General features: G+C 43.9%; 1 protein-coding gene across 2 annotated transcripts; it reads left to right on the plus strand.

Moving 5' to 3' along the window:
* The first annotated feature begins 2441 nt into the window (after positions 1 to 2441).
* On the plus strand, positions 2442 to 19854 carry UGT3A2 (UDP glycosyltransferase family 3 member A2). Of its 2 annotated transcripts, XM_072951185.1 has the most exons (7): positions 2442 to 2568; positions 4683 to 4784; positions 10687 to 10801; positions 13445 to 13976; positions 16051 to 16282; positions 17666 to 17885; positions 18851 to 19854. In XM_072951185.1, exons 1-7 carry the CDS (start codon positions 2475 to 2477, stop codon positions 19125 to 19127), a joined length of 1572 nt encoding a protein of 523 aa, XP_072807286.1. In that variant the 5' UTR covers positions 2442 to 2474; the 3' UTR covers positions 19128 to 19854. The 2 variants fall into 2 exon arrangements, with proteins under 2 accessions (XP_072807286.1, XP_072807289.1); XM_072951188.1 differs by lacking the exon at positions 4683 to 4784 and having other exon boundaries at positions 2475 to 2568.
* The last annotated feature ends 1565 nt before the right edge of the window (positions 19855 to 21419 follow it).

The raw sequence follows: 21419 nt of genomic DNA on the forward strand, positions 1-21419 counted from the left end.
CCTGTGTGATTTTTCTTAATAGCATTTGCCATTATATACTATGTATTTTATTGCCTATTGTGTTTAGCATCTGTCTGTCTAGCAGAACAGGAACACAATTAGCTATTGATAAAATTGCTGAATAAATTAGTAAGTTTGGAGTTGGATTAAAAAATCCTTTATTTTGCTAATGCACTATGAGAGGTACAAGAATAGATGGGATGGAAACTAGTGATGCTGGCAAAGACCCACTTCTCTCTCTTTCACCACAATGGCCACGACTATGTGAAGGATGCCCAAGCATGTAAGAATGTAATGCTTTCCATTCAGGTGGAAAATAAAGACCTGTAGATAGAAGATATAGTATAAACAGAATTCAAGGACTCATTTCAACTTGTAGACATGAAATCCATTGAAGGCTTTTGTTTTCTACTCGTTTTTAAAAATTAACTTAAAAATTTTATGAGGTATAATTGAAATACAACATTACATTAATTTCAGGTGTATAACATAAAGATTTGATATTTGTGTGTATTGCAAAGTGAGCACCACAATAAGTCTAGTTAACATCCATCACCTCACATAGTTACACATTTTTTTGTTGTGATGAGAACTTTTAAGATTTACTCTTTTAGCAACTTTAAAAGGCAAGACAGTATTATTAACTATAGTGGCCATGCTGTTCATTACATCGCCATGACTTATGTATTTTATAACTGGAGCTTTCTGCCTTTTGACCTCCTTCACCCATTTTTGCCTACCTCCCACCTCTTGCCTCTGGCAACCACCAATCTATCCCCTGTATCTATATGCTCATTTTTTGTTTTGTTTTTGTTTTGTTTTTCTTTTAGATTTCCCATGTAAGTGAGATCATAAGTTACTTGTCTTTCTCTGTCTGGCTTATTTCACTTAACATGATGCCCCCAAGGTCCATCCACAAATAGCAAATTTCATTCTTTTCGTGGCTGAATAATATTCCATTATATAAATATATCTATATACTTCATCATCTTTTCACATTCATCCATTGAGGAACAGCAGCTTAGGTTGTTTCCACATCTTGGCTAATGTGAATAACACTGCAATGAACAAGGGAGTACAGATGTCTCTTCACGATAGTGATTTCATTTCTTTCAGATAAATACTCAAAAGTGGAATTACTGGATCATATGGTAGTTCCACTTTAAATTTCTTGAGGCCCTCCATACTGTTTTCCATAGGGGCTGCACCAATTTTTATTCCCACCAACAGTGCACAAGGGTTCCCTTTCTCCACATCCTCACTAACACTTGTTATTTCTCGTCTTTTTGATAATGGCCATTCTAAAAGGTGTGAATATCTCATTTTCGTTTTAGTTTACACTTCCCCGACAATCATTGATGTTGAGCACCTTTTGGCCATTCGTATGCCTTTTTTTGGATAAACGTCTATTCATATCCTTCGTCCAAGGATATGTTTTTAATTGATTTTTTTGTTATTGAGTTGTATGAGTTCTTTGTATATTTTGGATATTAACCCCTTAATAGATGATTTGCAACTTTTTTTTTTTTTTTACCATTCTGTAGGTTGCTTTTTCATTTTGTTGATGAAATATTTCCTTTGCTGTGCAGGAGCTTTTTGGTTTGATGTATTCCCACTTGTTTATTTTTGCTTTTGTTGCCTTTGCTTTGGGTGTCAAATCTTAAAAAACAGAGGCAGAATTACACGATGACCCCAGCTTGTGCCTGAGAAGACTCTGGAAAGATTTCTAGACCTATTTTGTGAAGCTCATTCAGAATTAGAGGTTCAGTCCTCCAGGTGACCACCTGGACTTCAGAATTAGGACTCTTAACACCTCTTCATGAATAAATTACCTCCTTATGAGGTGTTCAAAACTATAATCAAGGAAAGGTAGGTCAAGTTCCCTTGGGGATTTGCTTAGGGAGGTCTTGAGTTGAGGACACTAGCAGAGTTTTAAGCAGGCACCTGGGGAAATAGGCCATGGGGATGGCAGTATGAAATAATTAGAGCCGTTAGGAGGTGGGGGTACCATAAATTCGGGGAAGCGTCCATAAAACAGAGATAGGTTCAAGTCACTTGGAGGTGGAGCTGTCAGCCACGTGATTTCACAAGGTCCTTACCATTCCTGATTCAGAGTATTGTCCAGACAGGGAGGACGAAGATTATGTGGACAGCAATGGGTTAAGGATCAACTCACTGACCCCTCCTTTCCGCTACCCAAATGTAGGGAGGATGAGGACAGAATATCCAAAGGTGTCCGCCCTGAGGGAGGAGGGCAGGAAGGGACAAACAGAAGGGAAGACGGGCAGGATCAGCTCTTACCTTTCCCCAAGTTTCCAGACCGCGCCCTTCCTTCACTGCCTGAGCGCCTTCTGTTCCCGGCGCAACATTTTCCTTCGCCCCGCGCGCGGGACGCGGGGCGCGGAGCACAGGACACTCTCAGCGCAGGACGCTCAGCACAGGGCTCGGCTCCGCAGCTTCAACACGGAGCGAGGATGCGGGGACAGCGGGTGCTGCTTCTCGTCGGATTCCTACTGCCTGGGCTCCTGCTTTCAGAGACCGCCAAAATCCTAACTCTGTCCCTGATGGGTGAGTGAGCGGCTAAAGATCCAGAGACAGGTCTGTCCCAGGCACCCGCGCCAGGGCTCAGGCAAACAGCCCTTGGTCCATGTGTTTTTCCAGTCTGGGCGGATTTGTTTACCCTGTCGGCCGGCGGATGAAAAGGTGGGAGCCCTTAGTGTGGGCAGAAAAGGGGCCCTGCCGCCACCGAGGTAGACGGGATAGTTTGAAGAAAACAGGAGTACCCTCTCCTCTCTCTTGCTGCTCAGTTTACGCTCTCCATAGTGCGGAGCTGGGGCCAGAAGTTTGAGATCCAGCCCAGTGCAGGAGACCTCCGGACTCCTCCTCCAGGGCGCAGGCTGGAAATTCAGAGGCTCACAACTTCTGAAGCTCACACGATTGTGGCTAGCTAGCGTTTGCAGCCTCTTAGAGGCCAAGGAAAGGTTCTCCTGGGGGCAGCACTGGTAATTTTCTGAGGCTGCATAGGAGCTAGGTGGAGCAGGGAAGAGTTTTCAATGACAATTAGGAGAGTGGAGTGTTTTCATCCACAGGAATGTATCAAGATACAGGGGTAATCATAGGGTAATAAAGTCTTCCCTAAGACTTTATTTTAACCCACTGTGGGCTCTCTTAGACCACTTTTAGATCACTGAGACTTGGGTATCTTAGAGCTGGAAGGAACCACTGATCATCTAATCCAGTTCCCAGTATGTTTTTCTGAGCAGGAAACTAAGGGTCAGGGAAGTGAGGCGCCTATTGCAAGAGCACAGCAGACCTCCCTAATGGTACATACCAATATGTACTCAGGGTTTCTTACCCAAATACCATTCTCCCCGAGCTTCCGCTGTCACCCACCTTTCAGTGGGGAGTTTCAAAATCACTCTTTAACTCCATTCGAAATCTTTTTTCTTTCTGACTGTTTGTGGTGATAATGTAAAAGAACTCCCTCACGCCGTGAAAGTACACTGTTCTCCTTCCGCAGACTCTGAGAGGGAGCTGGTGTGGTTTGTGAAGTGCGGGAAGCCACGCCTGCGCCCCAGAATGTGCTGGGGCTCACCAAGACCCTCCGCGATTGGGTGAACCCGCCATCACCCCTTCTTCCTGACCCCCAGGTCTTAGGATTAAAATGTGGGCAAGAGGATTTCTACTTTATTATTTCCTGTTACTGCAGATTATACAAGTCTATATATTAAAAATTTGGAAATTAGCTACTCACTGTTTCTCTAGCTCTATACCCCTCTAACCTCAATCTCCAGACTCTTGTCATTTGCCATTATCTTCTTTCCTGATTTGGCCTCTCTGCTGCTGAGACCCTTAGATTCAAGCCAAGTCCCTGTGTTGGAGCAGTTCTAAGAGAAGAGGTTAGTGCGATGGAGCACGTGCCTCTCCCAAGGGTGAAGCTTCTCTTAGAATCCCAGGATTGTCCTAGGATGGGGGATGTCCCAGTCTCCCATGCATTTAGGGTCCTGCAGGTCTGTCCCACGGGCCCCACAGTTATCTTGCATGTCTTAATGGATGTGAAAAATTCAGGCCCTAACTGAGAAACTTCTGCCCAACACATTTGAATCTCAAGCATTTTGGCTCTAAATGGTGGCCCCACATCCTTCTGCTTCAATGGCTGCTTCTTGGACTCACATTCAAGCACCCATATTTCTGGCTCCTACTCTAGCATGCATTTCCAGAGAGAAGGATTCCAGAAATAGCTCCAGTTGATTGTCCATTAGGAACCCTTCACACTCACATGCATAGGACTGTGCCCAAATTTCCACCAGTGTAGTTGTTTCTTTAGGACACAGTGTCTCCATAAGTCCCTGGCTAAAAGGCAGAGTGTGTACCTTAGGATCAGGAATTCTTTAGGGCCTTAAAATGAAAAGCTTCTCACACTGACAGGAGACCAGAGTCACAAGAAGGAAACTTCTTTGATGGCAGTTTGCCACATGTCAAGGCCAGCAGGCCAGCAGGCTCTGGGTGGGTGGGCGAGGGCTCACTCAAAATGAGCTGGAGAGACTGACTGATGAAACTCATTTCCTCTACTTCCCACCAACTTTCTGTTTCCCTACCTGGCCCCCTCCTGGATTTATCAGCATCAATCTTAGGACCTCTTCGCTTATCATTATAAAAAGCAAGTTGTGCATTGTTCCTAGGTGGAAGCCATTTCCTACTGATGGACCGGATCTCTCAGATTCTTCAAGACCACGGTCATAATGTCACCATGTTTCTCCAGAGAGGAAATTTATTGCTATCAGGTATCCTTTCTCATGAACTCTTAATTTGGTGTATTCCAGGCAAAGAACAACAATGTCTTTTGCATAGAAGGGCTTTTCAAGTAGTTTATTTAAAAAACTAAAACAATATTGTAAATTGACTATACTTCCATTTTTAAAAAGATATGATAACACAGGAAAAAAAATCACCCTTCCCCAAAAGTCTAAGTGGATTGAAAGAATGAAAAGGGTGGGTGTGTACATATATGTGTTTGTGTGTGTGTGCATATGTGCGTTTGTGTGTGTGTGTTTATGTAAGGTATAGGAAAACTTCTGGGCTCTGTCCACCAGGACTCCACACTCTGTAGTCCCATTTTCTCCTCCCTTACTGGACTTCTACTCCATCCCAAGCAACCCTGAACACATTGTCACAGACTGCTTTGATAAATACTACTTTATAATTTGGCTTGAAAATCTGTTGACCAGATGTATTATTCATATATGAGCTTTCTAATAGGTAAGGATCACTTTTATTTTTCTATAGCATAAATGACATCTCCTCTTATGATATCTGAAATTTAAAGAAGCTTTCTCAGGGAGTCCCTTATTTGTGCAGCTAAGATCAGAATCTATCATTGAGATGATCTGTTTTCTTGAAAAATCAGTGCCTGCCCATGAGTTTGTGTATACTGATGTAGGAAGTGCCTAAAATCTAAAGAATTTAGCAAAAATGAGCTCATAAATTTTATCAACTCCTCTCTGTTGTCAGAGAAGGAAATGGCAGCTCTGAGAACGCAAATGATTAACTCAAAGTCACGTGGCAGGTTAATAACAGCATTGAGTGGATTTAGGACTTTAAGCTCTGGATTGCTCAATTTGAAGTATTGCTCAGGCTTTGACTTTAAAAAAATCCATTATTAAGCAGCATCTTTGAGGAACAAAATTCTGAGAAGTTACAAAACTTTGAAGGCTTTGTAATTGTTCAGATTGTTAAAATAATTTTTTTCCATTGAAATTTAAGTTTTTTTTAATTGTGGCAAAATATACATAAATGAAATTGACTGTAACCATTTTTGTGTACAGTTTAGTGACTTTAAGTACATTCACGTGGCTGTGCAACTATCTCTGCCATCCACCTCCAGAACTTTTTCATCATCTGAAACTGGAACTCTGTACCCATTAAACAGTAACTGCCCAGTACTCATTGCCCAAGCCCCTGGTAAAGACAATTTACTTCTCTAATAATTTGACTATTCTAGGTACATCACATAGATGAAATCATAAAATATTTGTCCTTTTGTATCTTGCATATTTCACCTGGAATAATGTCTTTTAGGCTCATTCATGTTGTAACATGTGTCCTAACTGCATTACTTTTTAAGGCTGAATAACGTTCCATTGTATGTATATATCACATTTTGTCTGTTCACCTGTTGATGGACATTTCTGTTGTTTCCATCTTTTGGATATGTGAATAATGCTGCTATGAATATTGGTGTACAAATATCTGTTTGAGTCCCTACTTAAAACCATTTCAAACACCTTCTAGATTAAGTTCTGTTTTCTTCACTGAGCATGTTTTATATTTGTATCCTCTTGCATCTTCCTCGACAGCAGATCTGATGAAATAACTGTAGTGTATTAAAATTTAATTTTAAGAATTACAGTTTAATCTAATTAAAATTTTTAATTAAATTAAGTTAAATTAAATTTTTAGGTTAAAAATAATTTTGGCATGAACATTGAGAAATTACTGAAACTATCTTTTACCCCTTTAGCCAATAAATGTACGCCCAAATCTATAAACAATTCAGGGAGCTTATGGATCCTTTCCATTTTATTCTTAGGTTCCAGGTTTAAGTGCCTAGAGTTTCTTTCAATATTCCCTAATCGTGGGCATTCCCGAGGCTTTGAAACACTATATTCCTTCTTCACTTGAGTAGCAGATCTAGGCTAGACACCTGCAAAACAGGGAAATACATGGTTAGGTTATTATTTCTGACCTGATGCTTATTTCAGTGTATTGAAATGTTTGAGCCATTTATTAACTCCTAATCTGAGTATGTTTCCCCATCTCATTTATTTATTAACACCTTTAATAAAGAAATGGCATCAGTGCACTGAGGAAGCTGACCTTCAATCCTTAGTCTATATTTGCCTTTCCTAATGGGATTTTCCCTTTCCTATAAGTTATTTTTTACCATTTAGAGAACACCCTTCAGTGTTTTAGGGTAAGTTTAGTATTGCTGAATTCTTTTTGTTTTTGCCTGCCTGAGAAGATGTTTATCTCTCCTTCTGTTCTAAATGATAATCTTGCTTCAGAGAGGGTCCTAGGTTGCAGAGGCTTTTCTGTTTCAGCAGTTTGAATATATCATGCCACTCCCTTCTGACCTGCAAAGTTTCTGCAGAGAAATCAGCTGATATGGGCATTCCTTTGTATGTGACTTGTTTTTGTTCTTACTGCCTTTAGAATTCTCTCTTTATCTTTCACTTTTGCCATTTCAATTATGATATATCTTGGTGTGGGTCTGTTTGGGTTTATCTTGTTTAGGACCCTCTGTGCTTCCTGTACCTGGATATCTTTTCCTTCTTTAGGTTTGGAAAGTTTTCAGCCATAGTTTCTTCAAATGCATTTTCAATGCCCTTTTCTCTCTCTTCTAGAACCCTTATAATGCAAACGTTGGCATGGTTAATATTATCCCATAGATCACATATGTTGCTTTTTTTTTCAATTTGTCTTTCTGTCTGCTGCTCTGATTGGATGATTTCCATTATTCTATCTTCCAGATCACTTTACATGTTCTTCTTTGTCATTTAGTCTGCTACTTACTGCTTCTAGAGGGCTTAAAAAAAAAACTCAGATATTGAATTCTCTATTTTTGATTGAGTTTTCTTTATATTATATTATATTATATTATATTATAACCTTAACCCTAGTTCCTTGTTCAAATAATCTGTGCTTAGATCAATTCTCTTTCCTAATTCAGTTAGCATTTTTATTACCAACATTTTGAATTCATTGTCTGGCAGATTATTTATCCCTGTTTCATTATTTTTTCAGGGGTTTTCTCTTGCTTTTCAATTGAGAGTAGTTTGTCTGCCTTTTCATTTTACTTAACTTTCTCTGTCTCTATGAATCATGGTCTTGAAGAGCTGATCTCTTGTGGGAGCATCCCTAGGTACCAAATGTGCCAGTGCCTTTGATGGGAGGGCTGGATTTGATGTGGAGGCCAGTCATGTCTTTCCTCCAGGTGTGCTGATGGTCATCACCTTGGTAGAGAAAGAGCTGGTGTTGGAGGAGGCTGTACAGGGTGTGAGATGGGACTTCCTCTCTGCTCAGTGGCCATTACTTGCCTGTCAGGAATGGGGTTTACTCTCAAGTTGTTAGTGGGGAATCCTTAAGGGTCAGTTATGCTGGCTCTGTTCTCTGTAAGCGTGTGTTTTTCCTTCTTCTCACACTGGGGCCTTTACCCCAAAGAAGGGGAGTGTCGAAGCAAGTGGGGCTTGGGTGCTTACAGAGATCTGATGCACTGCCTGCTTGGGGGTCTGCAGCTCCGCCTAGATGCAGCCAGGATCCTGTCTGTTCCCCTCCTGTGGCTGCCTCAGATCTAGTGCGAGGCTGCTGGTGTGGAGTGGGCGGGGCCAGAGCAATTGCTTGACTGGGACTGGAGAGCATGGCATGGTGGTTGTGGGAGTTCAAGTGGCCACGCTGCCGTCAGAAGTCTGGGCTGCTTCTGGTGTGCCATCTGAGTAAGCACCAACAGTGGCTACTGCTTCCCCACCTGGGCCACATCCTGGGGTCCTGGGTCACCTCTGCATCCCTAGACTGAGTCTTTTCCCAGATCCTGGCCACCCTAGATCCAGTGCCAGGCTGTGGTGTGGAGTGAGTGAGGCTGGGTGTGTGCTCGGCTCAGACTCAGAGTGCAGCACGGTGGCGGCCGCTAGGGCAGACCTCTGTCCACCCTGTCTGGGGCCAGCCAGCACCTGGACACTGCTCACAAGTGGAGGCTAGGTTTTTCCAGCCTTTATGTATGTCCCAGAGGCTCTCCAAGCAGCCGGGGCGGAGGGGAGGACTTTTCTCCTATGCATAGGACATTAGGGCTGGGACACCCAGTCTGTGGCTTGACTTGCTCGCTCCTGAGGGTGAGTGTCCACCTGTGCAATCTCCTGTTTCCTCTGAGTTCCCTCCCGGGGCACAGATGCGAACGTGGGGCTTTCCTTCCTGTCCTACCTGACGATGTGTGTCTCCTTCTTATGTCTTTGATTGTATAGAAGTCCTTCTACTAGTTTGGTTAGTTTTTCACGAGACTTGTTCCACATGTATGTATATATATATTTTTGATGTGTTTGTGGGGGGAGGTGAGCTCTACATCCTCTTACTCCCCCATCTTGATCTCCCTCCTCAATATTGTCTTTATATATTTAGGTGCTCCTATATTAGGTTAATGTATGTTAATTAAGGTTATATCCTATTCTTGTGTTGATCCTTTTATCATTATATAATGCCCTTCTTTGTCTTTTGTTATAGACTTTGTTACAAAGTCGATTTTGTCCTGTATGAGTAGTGTGAGTAGTGTTACTCAGCTTGCTTGTCATGTCCATTCGCATGAAATATCTTTTCCCACCCCCTCACTTGCAGTCTGTGTGTGTCTTAGTTCTCAAGTGCGTCTCTTGTGGGCAGCTTGTAGATGGGTCTTGTTTCTTTAATCCAATAGCCACCCTATGTCTTTTGATTGGCATTTAAAGTGATTATTGGTCGGTATTTATTGCCATTCTGTTACTTGTTTTTTGGTTGTTTTTGTGGTGCTTCTCTGTTCTTTTCTTCTTTAGTCTTCCCTTGTGGTTTGATGATTTCTTTAGTAGTACGCTTGTGTTCCTTTCTCTCTCCTTTTTGCTCTATATGTATCATAAGTTTTTGATTTGTGGTTACCATGGGTTAGGGTAGGGTTAGGGTTAGCCAAATCAATGACTGCCAAGTATTTCCCAGTAGATCCTTGAATAGAGTCGGTTATTTCACTAAGATTGGGTATGGGAGCTGTGATGTGTAGTCCCACCATTAATCTGTTCACAATTCCTACACAGAGCTGATTGGATGTCATGACTGATGTAGGCACACACGTATTAAGAGTATGAAAGGTTTATTATTCAAATAATATGGCCTTATTTTGGGAAGAACAAGGCAGGTTCTCAAGCACCTAAAAAATAGCTGTGTAGAGTAGGGAGGGATAACTAGCTTTAGTTTTTACTGTGGGTAAGGGGTTGGGGTATAGTTAGGCTTCCCCCTATTGTCTTAACTTGCATGGTTTGAAACTTCCACTTAGGGCCAGAGGAGGGAGCATGTGGACTTTCTTATCACTTTGCCCAAATTAGACACAGAAGAGGGAAAGGGAGGTAGGGCTTGAAGCCTGCCAGCAGTCAAACATCAAAAATAGACTCAGACTTTTTATTACACATGGTCATTGGGAAGAAGTCAAGTTGGCGAGTAGCAGTGCAGAAGACTACTATTTTAATGAAGCCATTCAGTATTTTTCACTGAATCACAAAACTATTTGGATGTATCACTTTAAATAATGAAGTTGAATTTTTCTAAAACAGAAAGAGCAGAGACTCTGGAATCAACCTTGACAAATTGTCTTAAACTAATTAACTTTGTTTTCTCTTCAGTAAAATAAGACAAATAGCTATACATTCAATGAAAGCTTTAAATGAAAGTTTCCATAGCTTTAAATAGAAAAGCATTCCTGAATTATTGGAAGGTTCTCAATAAACACTTTCAGTATACGGGATCGAATGAGAAAGCAACCAGACGGAACAAAAATAGTTCAAAAGACAAAGATTCAGATAAATACAAAATTATGGCCATAATCAAATGTCGGTATTATCGCGCTGCTAATCCATGTTGTGTGGCATATTTATCTTACTTAACCCATTGGTGCTTTCTTAGGTTTTAAAGAGGGTGAGAAATCATACAATGTCATTAACTGGCTTCTACCTGAAGATTTTAACAAGGAATTTAAGAAGTCCTTTGATTTCTTTATGGAAGAAACTTTGGGAGGCAGGTAATGTTTTAAATTTTTGAACTAAGGAGTCAAAATGTTGGTAATATAAGTGAATGGGTGAATGCTTGTACTGAGGATTTGACAAAGGGATGGTTGGATGAAGGGAGAGACGGATGGAGGTGGGGCTGGATGATGGGTGAATAGTTGGGTAAACAAGTGTTTCACACCAAATCATCCGTTCCAGCCACTGGAGATTTTTCTTGCTCTGTTTTTTCTCTCTTCCATTGTAAACACAAAGGTACTTGTGTAGCAAGTTGGGGGTAGCTTCTCCTGGGACTTCTTCGCAACACTTCACTTACAATTTTTGTCTATATTCTCGCAACACAGAAGCATAGGCACCTCAACCTCTCATTGTTGGTAGCTAAATTAAAGATACCTTTTCCACTTATTTTTCTTCCTTTATCCTCACATGTATCTAGGGGAGACTTTTAAACAATGGTTTTGTAGAAGTTGAACATCTGGCCATGTAAAGCCCTTTTAAAAAGCAATCAACCTTGTGCAAAATAAGACATGAAGCTGATTCCTGTCGACTAAAAAAAAACATGCACACTGTGAGAGTTGTGAGTCAAGTTTTATTTGGGGCAAAATGAGGACTGTAGCCTGGGAGACAGCATTTCAGACAGCTCTGAGGAACTGCTCCAAGAGGTAGGGGGAAGGTCAGTATATGTGTGATTTCGGTGAAGGGGGGTACATGCAATCAAAGACACTTTTTTTGCAGGAGGTTGCTGCTAGTCGTGAGGAACAGAGGGCTCCGTTGATGATTTTAGTGATTTTCTAGCTATGAGATGATGCAAGAATTTTGACACCTAAAATCTCCTCTGGAAACTATCTAACGACCTGAAGGCCTGTTCTGCCAGTTTCCCAGAGCACAGAGCACCTCATTCCTGATCTCCACCCTGAACGCCTTTCAGGGTGTGTGCAGCAGCTCATGATCCAATCCCTGTAGAGGTAGATGGCAAGGGCCAGCGTGATTCATTCCTTGTAGAGACATTTGGCAAGTGCCAGTCTCCAGCTGGCTCTCTTTTTGTTTCATCTGGAGTGGAAAGGAACATGTAATTCCTTAATCTTAGACATAAAAGTGGAAAGGCAGAAGAGATCCATGTCTATCTTGGTTAATGACAGAAGACCCATTCCTTCTTTTTTTCTTGAAAATCTACTTGCTAACCAAGGTAACTGCTCAAATCTGGCTATTTCCAGAAAGCCTCCATTCCTCACTCAAACTGGAAGACCACAGTCCCTCTGGTATAGGTCTGATCTAACCTACGTCTGACACTTAATGTATATTGTCTCATGATGTTAGTTATATACTGTAAGTATATGATTTGTCTACTCTCCCCAATTTAATATTTTTGAGGACAGATATAGGTAACCATGCATTCTTGAAATTTTTTCTATTTATTAGCTAAATTTTGACTATGATTAATGAGCTATATCTAGGATTTTTATAGCATTAGTGAAATTATCCCAAAATTTTGGTAACCACTCCTTTGTTATGTGAAATCCTTAAAAATACACTGTAGAAGATGATTTGAGCTGGTCACTCCCATTGTGTGACTTGAAGTTAACCCTAAGAATTAGATAGAGACCCGCATATTGAAAATGATGTCTCAGTCTCTGGACCTTCTCTGTCTGAGGCGCAACAGTGCAGTGGTGGACAGTTATAGCTATGCCAGAATACTGGTCCTCTTGGTCCTTCAGGTAGCCCGGAGACCTCTGATGTCTTGAGTCCTTGCATTTGTTAGCTCTGGTACCTTAAAGTGCAGATGGCTATCCTCATCTATTTCCCCATATGTTGTACAAACAGGAAACAGCCATATTCTATCCAGGCAGTGATGGGAAAGCATTGCAGGAAGACAGGTTCCTAGAATAATCCCACAGGCAATGTATTCATTACATGTCAGTAAGCTTTGCCATTATCTTCTCTGGATGCCTCAGCCTGCATTGAAGTGGAAAGACTAACATGTTTCAAAATCAGGATTTTTTTCTTTGCTTAATCTGTGGGCATAGAAACCTGAAATTCCCACTTTAAGCTGAGATTTTGAGTTCTAATATGACCAAAGATTCCCTTGGGTGAGGAAATCTGCCATACATGATTACACAGTAATTTTTTAAAAAATAGCCTATATTGTCAATATGTATGGGATGGTGCCACCAAGTGACTTCCACAGTTTTGCTAAGTGAACAAGAAAACCATTCATAAAGAAAAGTTCAGTATGTAAATGAAGTTTAAAGAGAACATCACAGAATTTATCAAGTAGAAAGAGATCTGTGAGGTCTGCCACGGGCCCAGAGTCCCAATGATGGCAATCAGTTTTCAGTTGGCATAATTCATCTGTGCCCGTGAATTTCAGGAATTGAGAATTCAAACATATATTTTCTAAGAGCTGGCACAGACAGTGCTGGGGATTTGGATAAGCAAGGGAAGGGAGAGAGAAGGAAGGGGACCTTCTCGAGAGAAAACATCTGCCCAGAGTGACCGGAAAGAGGGTACCGATCTATGAACAGTGGTCGACTAAGATGGATACCGCTAGGTGTGGTCTGTCTTTCCTAGGATATTTCCTTTGTAGCCCAAGATTCTTTTATGTATTGTGGTATTAACACCTCCAATGAATATTTATCATTTATTATTATTTTTTCTTACAGAAGCACATTTGAGCACTATTTCAATATTTTGGAACAACTAGGGCTTCAGTGCAGTCATTTGCTCAGGAGACATGATATCATGAATTCTTTAAAGAATGAGAACTTCGACTTGGTGGTAGTTGAAACTTTTGACTACTGTCCTTTCCTGGTTGCTGAGAAGCTTGGGAGGCCATTTGTGTCCTTTCTCCCTACCTCATTTGGCACTGTGGACTTCGGGCCACCAAGCCCCCTGTCTTATGTACCCGTATTCCATTCCTTGTTAACTGACCGCATGGACTTCTGGGGCCGAGTAAAGAATTTCCTGATGTTCTTTAATTTCTGCATGAGGCAACGGCGAATCCATTCTGCCTTTGACAAGACCATCAAGGAGCATTTCCCAGAAGGCCCAAGGCCAGTTTTGTCTCATCTCCTAAAGAAAGCAGAGCTGTGGTTTGTTAACTCCGACTTTGCCTTTGAATTTGCTCGGCCTCTGCTTCCCAACACTGTGTATGTTGGAGGCTTATTGGCCAAACCTATTAAACCAGTGCCACAGGTAAGTCAAGTTTGAGCCCTTGATATGGATTTCACGCAGAGGTCCTCGGGGCAGAGCTGGTGGCTGTCCCCGCCACTGGGATCCTGGGTACAAGGTGAGTTAAGTGAGACACCAGGCCACACTTTTACAGGAAGTACTGACTTTCACTGTCATGCGAGCGCAGAGTTAGGACTTAGACAATTCTGAGATTGACCTCCTTAAATACTATACCCGGGGCCCTCTCTCGCCTCACTGCAGTCCTGGCCCTGGTTGGATAAGCCTTGTGGTAAGTTGATGTTTACATTTTCATTGTGCGTGATCATATCATGCAAGAATTGTTAAGGGGATGAGTTACTGATGGAGAAACACACAACACTGTGAGACAGGGTGTGATCAAGGCGGGACTGTGCGGGACCCATAGTGAGAATGCAGGCATTGTCTCCAGCATCCCCAGACTGTAGAGCCCTGGTCCTTAACTCCACCTAGGCCTCCTGATGTGACTGATCTGGGGTCAGGCCTGGGCATTGTAAATTGCAAAACTGTCCAATCCATTTGAATACATAAGACTCAGAACCACTGCTGCAGAAGTTTTCAAAATGGAAGGAAAGCTAAGATGAATTGCCTGCCTCTTACCTATCCTCACAGGCTTGCAATTTTGTGGAATTTATCTTTTTCACTCTCTTGCCACCCAGAGGGAAGTATGATGACCTGCACTTTTATAAATGCGGGGACAGAGGCTCAGGTGGTACACATGGCTCTCCCACTACCATTTATTTCAGAGCCAGAAAGAGCCCTGATTTGGCCTGAGCTACTGACCTTGCATTGAGTGAGCAGGAAGAGCTGGGGAGCGATCCACGGGCTAGATGGACTCTGAGTTGATGGCAGGATTTTTTTTGAATGGAGCTGGGAGGGAATATGTTCTGGATGGAGATAACAGGGGCCCCAAAGTGTGAAGATAGATGTGAGATGTTTCTGGGTTCCCTGGGTGATGCTGGCTGGATGAGGGAGTGGAAGATGCAGTCGTACAAACACAGCCAGGCTGGTGGAAGCTTCATTGACAGGAGGGCAGGCCAGCCTTGGCCACAGGGCAGGGGGAGGGAGTTGTTAAGCAAGGGCATATTGGGAGTAAGGATTGTAATGGTTGTGAGATAACAGAGGCTTTATTCAAAACATTTTCTCCTCTGCATTTTCCAATTTTTATGTAATGGTTTTACATTGCTTTTAAATTATAACAGGATGACAATGCTGTTGTCAAACTGGTCCTTTAAGATGGTAAATCAGGCAGTGTTATGGGAGATGGAACCAACCCAATAGGGTAAAGGTCTAGGAGCTGGGGTTCAGGGAGCCACAGAAGTCCAGAGAGAGTCAGGATCCAGAGAAGTATTTGGAAGAACTGACAAAATGTGTTAAAGCCAAGATGACAACATTAGGTCACAACTGTCCTTCAGAACTGCCTGGGGGACTTGAAAAAATAAGCTGTCCAGGTCTGGGACTGGGACTGGGCATTTCTGCTTTTACAAACATCTTCCCACGTGAATATGCTGTGCAGCCATATGACCGAATCACTGAGGTAGGAGATGAACTGTGCAGATCAGTGACTAAGAATATTGTGAGATGTGGGAGGAAGCACGCTGCTTGCTGCAGTGGGTGTGGTGGCCGCTTACCTTCCCATTCTGCCTCTACTTCTGATGCCAGAGGCTTCTCCCAGCTTCTCCACTCTGGCCTCCAGATGTGCCACCTCCCTCTGCTAGACCGTGGCTGCCTACTCGTGTTCTTCCTTTCCCTACTGCTTCTGGTCTGACTTTGGAAGACACCCGAGTGCCCATGTCTCCATGGACCTAAATGACGAGAGGGTCTAGGATGGTCCTGGCTCTAGGTCAGGATTTCAAAAATGAAAGCTATTTCCAGCAACACGATGGGCATGAGCACAGCACAGGGAGAGCTGGCTGTCTCAGAGGCTGTGAACACAGTTTCAGGACAGTGAGCTCTAGGAAGGACAGGGGAGTGTATTCAGTAAACAGCTGGCTTTCATTTCATGGCTGTCTAAGCATTCCTGAAAAACACCACGCTCCTTTCCTTTCTTACCTCTCTCCAGGAATTTGAGAATTTCATCGCCAAGTTTGGAGACTCTGGTTTTGTCCTTGTGACCCTGGGCTCCATGGTGAGCGTCATTCGGTCCCAGGAAGTCCCCAAGGAGATGAATGCTGCCTTTGCTAGACTCCCTCAAGGGGTGATATGGAAGTATAAAGCTTCCCATTGGCCCAAAGACATCAAATTGGCAGCAAATGTGAAACTCGTGGACTGGCTTCCTCAGAATGACCTCCTGGGTAAGGACTGCCCAGAATTGCTTCTTTCTTCTCATTTACACGTCCTTGGGCTCATTAAGTCTCTGATCTCTAGCTGGATCACTTCATCAGCACAAGGTAATTCTTTAGAGGGCAGGAGTTGGGCAGCCAGTTGGAGCTCTTAGGGAATCAGACTATACTTCCTATGAGACCACATGCCACAACCGCAATCTCCCCTTCATTCTTTTCTATCTGAGGCCTGATATCTACAGCCATCAAAGTCACATTGACCTACTGCCTTTGGTCTTGGGTGAGGTCACCCAAAAGTAATCCTAAACAACCTGTGATTTCTGAGAACACATACCAGGGGGCACATTGCCACTCTATTTGGTGGCTTCATGAGCACCTGTTCATCCATGTTCCCATACACACTCACACACAGACACACTCACATTTCAGTACATCTTCCTTAACTATTAAGGTGTGAGCAACTCATACATTCACGGCATTGATGCTAATATACCTGAATGCCAAGCTGAGCAACCTCATAGCCAGTTATTTGGCAGACTGAGTCTCTGATACCAGAGGATTTCCTCCCCTCAACAGATTATCTTTGCCCAGAGCTGCTTCTTAGGTACCCCTCACTGCCATAGCCACTGACTGGATCAGAGGCTGGTAACCAAGACTATGACAAAATAATCTGTAGAATTAAAAAAAAAACAGATTCCTGTTTCCACTTCTACAAATGCATTTCTTTAAGTCTGGGCTGTGGAATATGATTCTCATTTCAAAGAAGAAACCAGGAGGCTGTGATGCATAACCCAGTTGACTGACACAAGCTGAACTCTTCACCATCAACAATCATTTTACTTAGCTCTAAATAAGGATGGGATGGAGAGGCTGGACTTGCAATACTGAGGTGTAGAATCCAGTCTTTGCTTTCAAGGGGTTTCTCATATATTTAAAAAGACAATACATACAGTGTCAGTTTTATGAGTGCTACATGAGTTTTGATGTCAATGAATGTATCAGGAATTCAGAGAAGATGGCTTTTAATTGTTGGGTGAGAAAAGTTTGCTCAGAGAGAGACAGACATAGGGGAACACAAAGAGAAAACAGATGAGAGAAGCAAAGAGAGGCATTGGGGAGATAGAAGGAGGGATGGGTGGGTATATGCCTTGCTTAGAACTATTCTCAACAGAACTCCCTGGGTTCTGAGCCTCCTCTGGGTTTTGGCTGAGGCAAGGAGTCTCTATACAGAGGCAAGTCTTGGAATCCTTGGCTGTGTAGCAAGCAAAATCATCTTTTACAATGGCTCTAGCACCCCTTAAACTTTCCTTGGTATTTTCTTTTGCCTTTTCTGCTTATCCTGGTGTCCTGAAACTTCATCCTGAAATATTCTGCTCTTTTTCTTATTTGCAACAGGTCACCCTCACATCCGACTTTTTGTCACCCATGGTGGGATGAATAGTGTCATGGAGGCCATCCAACATGGTGTGCCCATGGTGGGGATTCCTATCCTTGGAGACCAGTATGAAAATATGCTCCGAGTTGAAGCCAGAAATTTTGGAGTCTCTATCCGGTTAAAGCAGTTGAAGGCTGAGACACTAGCTCTAAAGATGAAGCAAGTCATGGAAGACAAGAGGTATTCTGTTCTCTGGGCTTGTGGTTACTTACACTGAATGAAGACATAAACCACGATGGGCACCACATGGGTCTTTTTTCAGTAAAAGCTGAAACTTCCAGGACACAGAATAATACGTGTGCACTTTTATATGTTAGCAGTTTTAGCACTAAGCATGGATCTTTGCATGCAGGTATCAGTAAGAACTTGTCAAGGGGACCCAGCTGAACAGTGGCAAGGTCCAACCAACAGCTCTTGGCGCTTGAAAGGCAGTCTTTTGTGTGTATGGTGAAAAGTGTGTGTGTGTGTGAGGTAAGAAAGGAAAGGAGCGTGGTGTTTTTCAGGAATGCTTAGACATCCATGAAATGAAAGCCAGCTGTTTACTGAATACACTCCCCTGTCCTTCCTAGAGCTCACTGTCCTGAAACTGTGTTCACAGCCTCTGAGACAGCCAGCTCTCCCTGTGCTGTGCTCATGCCCATGGTGTTGCTGGAAATAGCTTTCATTTTTGAAATCCTGACCTAGAGCCAGGACCATCCTAGACCCTCTCGTCATTTAGGTCCATGGAGACATGGGCACTCGGGTGTCTTCCAAAGTCAGACCAGAAGCAGTAGGGAAAGGAAGAACACGAGTAGGCAGCCAGGGTCTAGCAGAGGGAGGTGGCACATCTGGAGGCCAGAGTGGAGAAGCTGGGAGAAGCCTCTGGCATCAGAAGTAGAGGCAGAATGGGAAGGTAAGTGGCCACCACACCCAATGCAGCAAGCAGCGTGCTTCCTCCCACATCTCACAATATTCTTAGTCACTGATCTGCGCAGTTCATCTCCTACCTCAGTGATTCGGTCATATGGCTGCACAGCATATTCACGTGGGAAGATGTTTGTAAAAGCAGAAATGCCCAGTCCCAGTCCCAGTCCCAGAGAGATACAAGGTCTCTAAGACTTCTGAGGCCACTTGAGTAAACACCTGACCCGTGTCTCTGCCAACAGGTACAAATCTGCTGTGGTGGCCGCCAGCATCATCAGGCGTTCCCACCCCCTGACCCCCGCCCAGCGGCTGGTGGGCTGGATCGACCACATCCTCCAGACAGGGGGTGCGGCGCACCTCAAGCCCCACGCCCTCCAGCAGCCGTGGTATGAGCAGTACCTGCTCGACGTCCTCTTGTTCCTGCTGGTGGCCACCCTGGGCACCGCGTGGCTCTGTGGGAAGCTGCTGGGCCTGGTGGCCAGGTGGCTGTGCGGGTCCAGGAAGCTGAAGAAGGCCTGATGCCAACTGCAGTCTTGGGGGCATTGTTGGGGAGCCCCTGGCTCTCTGAAGGCCTCCCTCAGCACTGTCCACCCCTGGTGTCCTCCCCTCGCCTCTACTTAAAGATGGCACATTAATTGCTCTCCACTCTTTTCTGCCTCTGTTTAGAAATCCTGAGGGTGAACCCGTACTGCTTTTGAAAAAATTGTAGTTAAATATACATCCCATAACATTTTCCTTTTTGATCATTAAGTGACGGTTCAGTGGCATTAAGTGCTTTCACATTGTTGTGCAACTATCACTCCCAACCACGTCCGGAGCTTTTCTCATTTTTTGAAACTAAAACTCTGCACGCATTAAACAGTAACTCCCCCTTCCCTACTCCCCACCCCCGCCTTGAGCTTCTAGCCGCCCGTGTCCGACTTCCGCGCCTCGGAGCCCGGTCTCGGGCCGCGGGTTTGCCCCGCCCAGCGGAGCCCCGCCCTCAGGCGCAGCCCCTCCTCCTGCCTGGCGGTCCCGGCGCGCAGCGCTCTGCCGGCTCCTCCTCCCTGCCCGGAAGGCTTCTCAGCCTCTTTCCCAGCTTCTCCTTCTTTCACTTTTCACGAAACTCACGTAACTATTTAGTCAGTTCTTCCCTCTTGCATCTCCTTTTCATCCTACCTCACACAGCTCAGGATGCCCAGCTCCTGCCCTGCAGGTCGGCAGGGACAGCCCCTCCCAGGCCGCCATCGTTGGTCTGTGCCCCGAGTCCCCTCCCGCACAGAGCACCCCCTTTGCCGGTCAGGCAGGAGCCTGCCTTTGGTCCCCTGCTGACGCCGTTTGTGTCCCACACTTCACACTCCCCTCCTCAAGATTCCCGCTGGAATGAGTGGGGCCACGGAGACCTAAGTGGAGGAATGGAACCTGCGTGCAAGGAAGGCGTGGGGGCCTCAGGTCCGGTGGCTACGGCCCTGCCTTGAACTCTTGATTTACTAAACATTCCATCTGTCACCCCCACGTAGTAGAGAACACCCGTACATGGCAAACCCTTAGGGATTACATTCGGTTCACAGTAACAGAAACAAGAAAAAGTGTAGCTTAAACTCTAGGGTTTTGAATTGTCTGTTTGGTGTTTCTTTCTTCAGCAAAACCTGGTTGCAGCAAGGAGTGCTGGTTTAGTGGCTCTTTTATGTTTACCGGTTTCTCTTTTCTCTCTCCCTCCATGTATGCGTATATTTACAATTTTATCATTATTTTTTTAAACTTTTGTTCTTTCTTCCTAAATTCAAGCACAAAACTGTCTCTTGTATATGGTTTTCATTGAAATGTTTCATCTTCAAATGATTATATTCTCATATTTGCTTCTTCTTTCTCAGGTGGAATTAAATTCCTCCCTAAAATTTTCAAATACATGGTATCTGATGGTTAAAAATATAGGGAGGAAATGTTAGACGTATGGAGTGGCTCCGGGAGGACCATAGTTTTTGATTGCTCTAGGTTCGTTAAACAGATCGTGCGATGATTAAAAAGAAAAAATTGGCACAGCTGCTAGAAATACTTCCTCCCCCACCCAGCAGGAAGCTCTCCCTTAACATCTGGTAAGTCACTGGGGCCAACTCGGTGGCAGGTGCTTGCTTAGGCCAACCCCCACTCCTGAAATCTGATCAGCTGCCGCCAGTGAGCTGTGGACAACGATGCCTCTAGTTTGTTCCCTCCAAGCATCCTCCACAGGCCTGCCAGCACAGTCTTGGGGACCTGGAAACCTGATCTCACAACTCCCTACTTGAAACCCTTTGTTGGCTCCCACTGCACGGAATACAAGGCCTCTGGGATTCATCTCTGCTTACCGCTGTCGGTCCATCTTCAGTGACCCTCCCCTTGCCCATTTCCAGTGAACACTACACTTGTTAAAGAGAAATTATGCTGACACTTGTTAACCCTGTCAAGGTAGACTTTGTCCAAGATTATTACAACAGGGAAGAGAAACTGGAATCCAAGTGCAGCAGGGGCAGCTGGGGATTCATAGCCAATAAGCAGAATGAGGGAGTGTTAAAAAATTACTTAATGATTCTGACAAAGGTGGTGAGGAAGGCTTCATTCATAGGGGGGTGGGGTGGGGGGGATTATCTTGATGGGTGTAGGGATCAGTACATCATTGCCCTGCAGTGGGGGAGAGAGATTGGACTCAACTCTAACCAAACAAGGAAAAGTGGGGATTTTAGCCAAGGGGGTGAGTAGGGGTCAGTGAATGGAAAATTACTGTGAAGAGACATCAGCAGTAAAGGAGAGATTCTAGCTAAATTTGCCCGCAGGATTCTTGCTGAGAGGCAGGCC

Source organism: Vicugna pacos, chromosome 3 (assembly GCF_048564905.1).
Source record: "Vicugna pacos chromosome 3, VicPac4, whole genome shotgun sequence".
NCBI classification, from domain to species: domain Eukaryota; kingdom Metazoa; phylum Chordata; class Mammalia; order Artiodactyla; family Camelidae; genus Vicugna; species Vicugna pacos.

Coding starts and splice junctions, on each gene's coding strand:
- UGT3A2 (XM_072951185.1), top strand. CDS start 2,475: ATGCGGGGACAGCGGGTGCTGCTTCTCGTCGGATTCCTACTGCCTGGG. Junction 10,802..13,444: donor GAAGAAACTTTGGGAGGCAG/GTAATGTTTTAA, acceptor TTTTTCTTACAG/AAGCACATTTGAGCACTATT. Junction 17,886..18,850: donor CAAGTCATGGAAGACAAGAG/GTATTCTGTTCT, acceptor CTCTGCCAACAG/GTACAAATCTGCTGTGGTGG.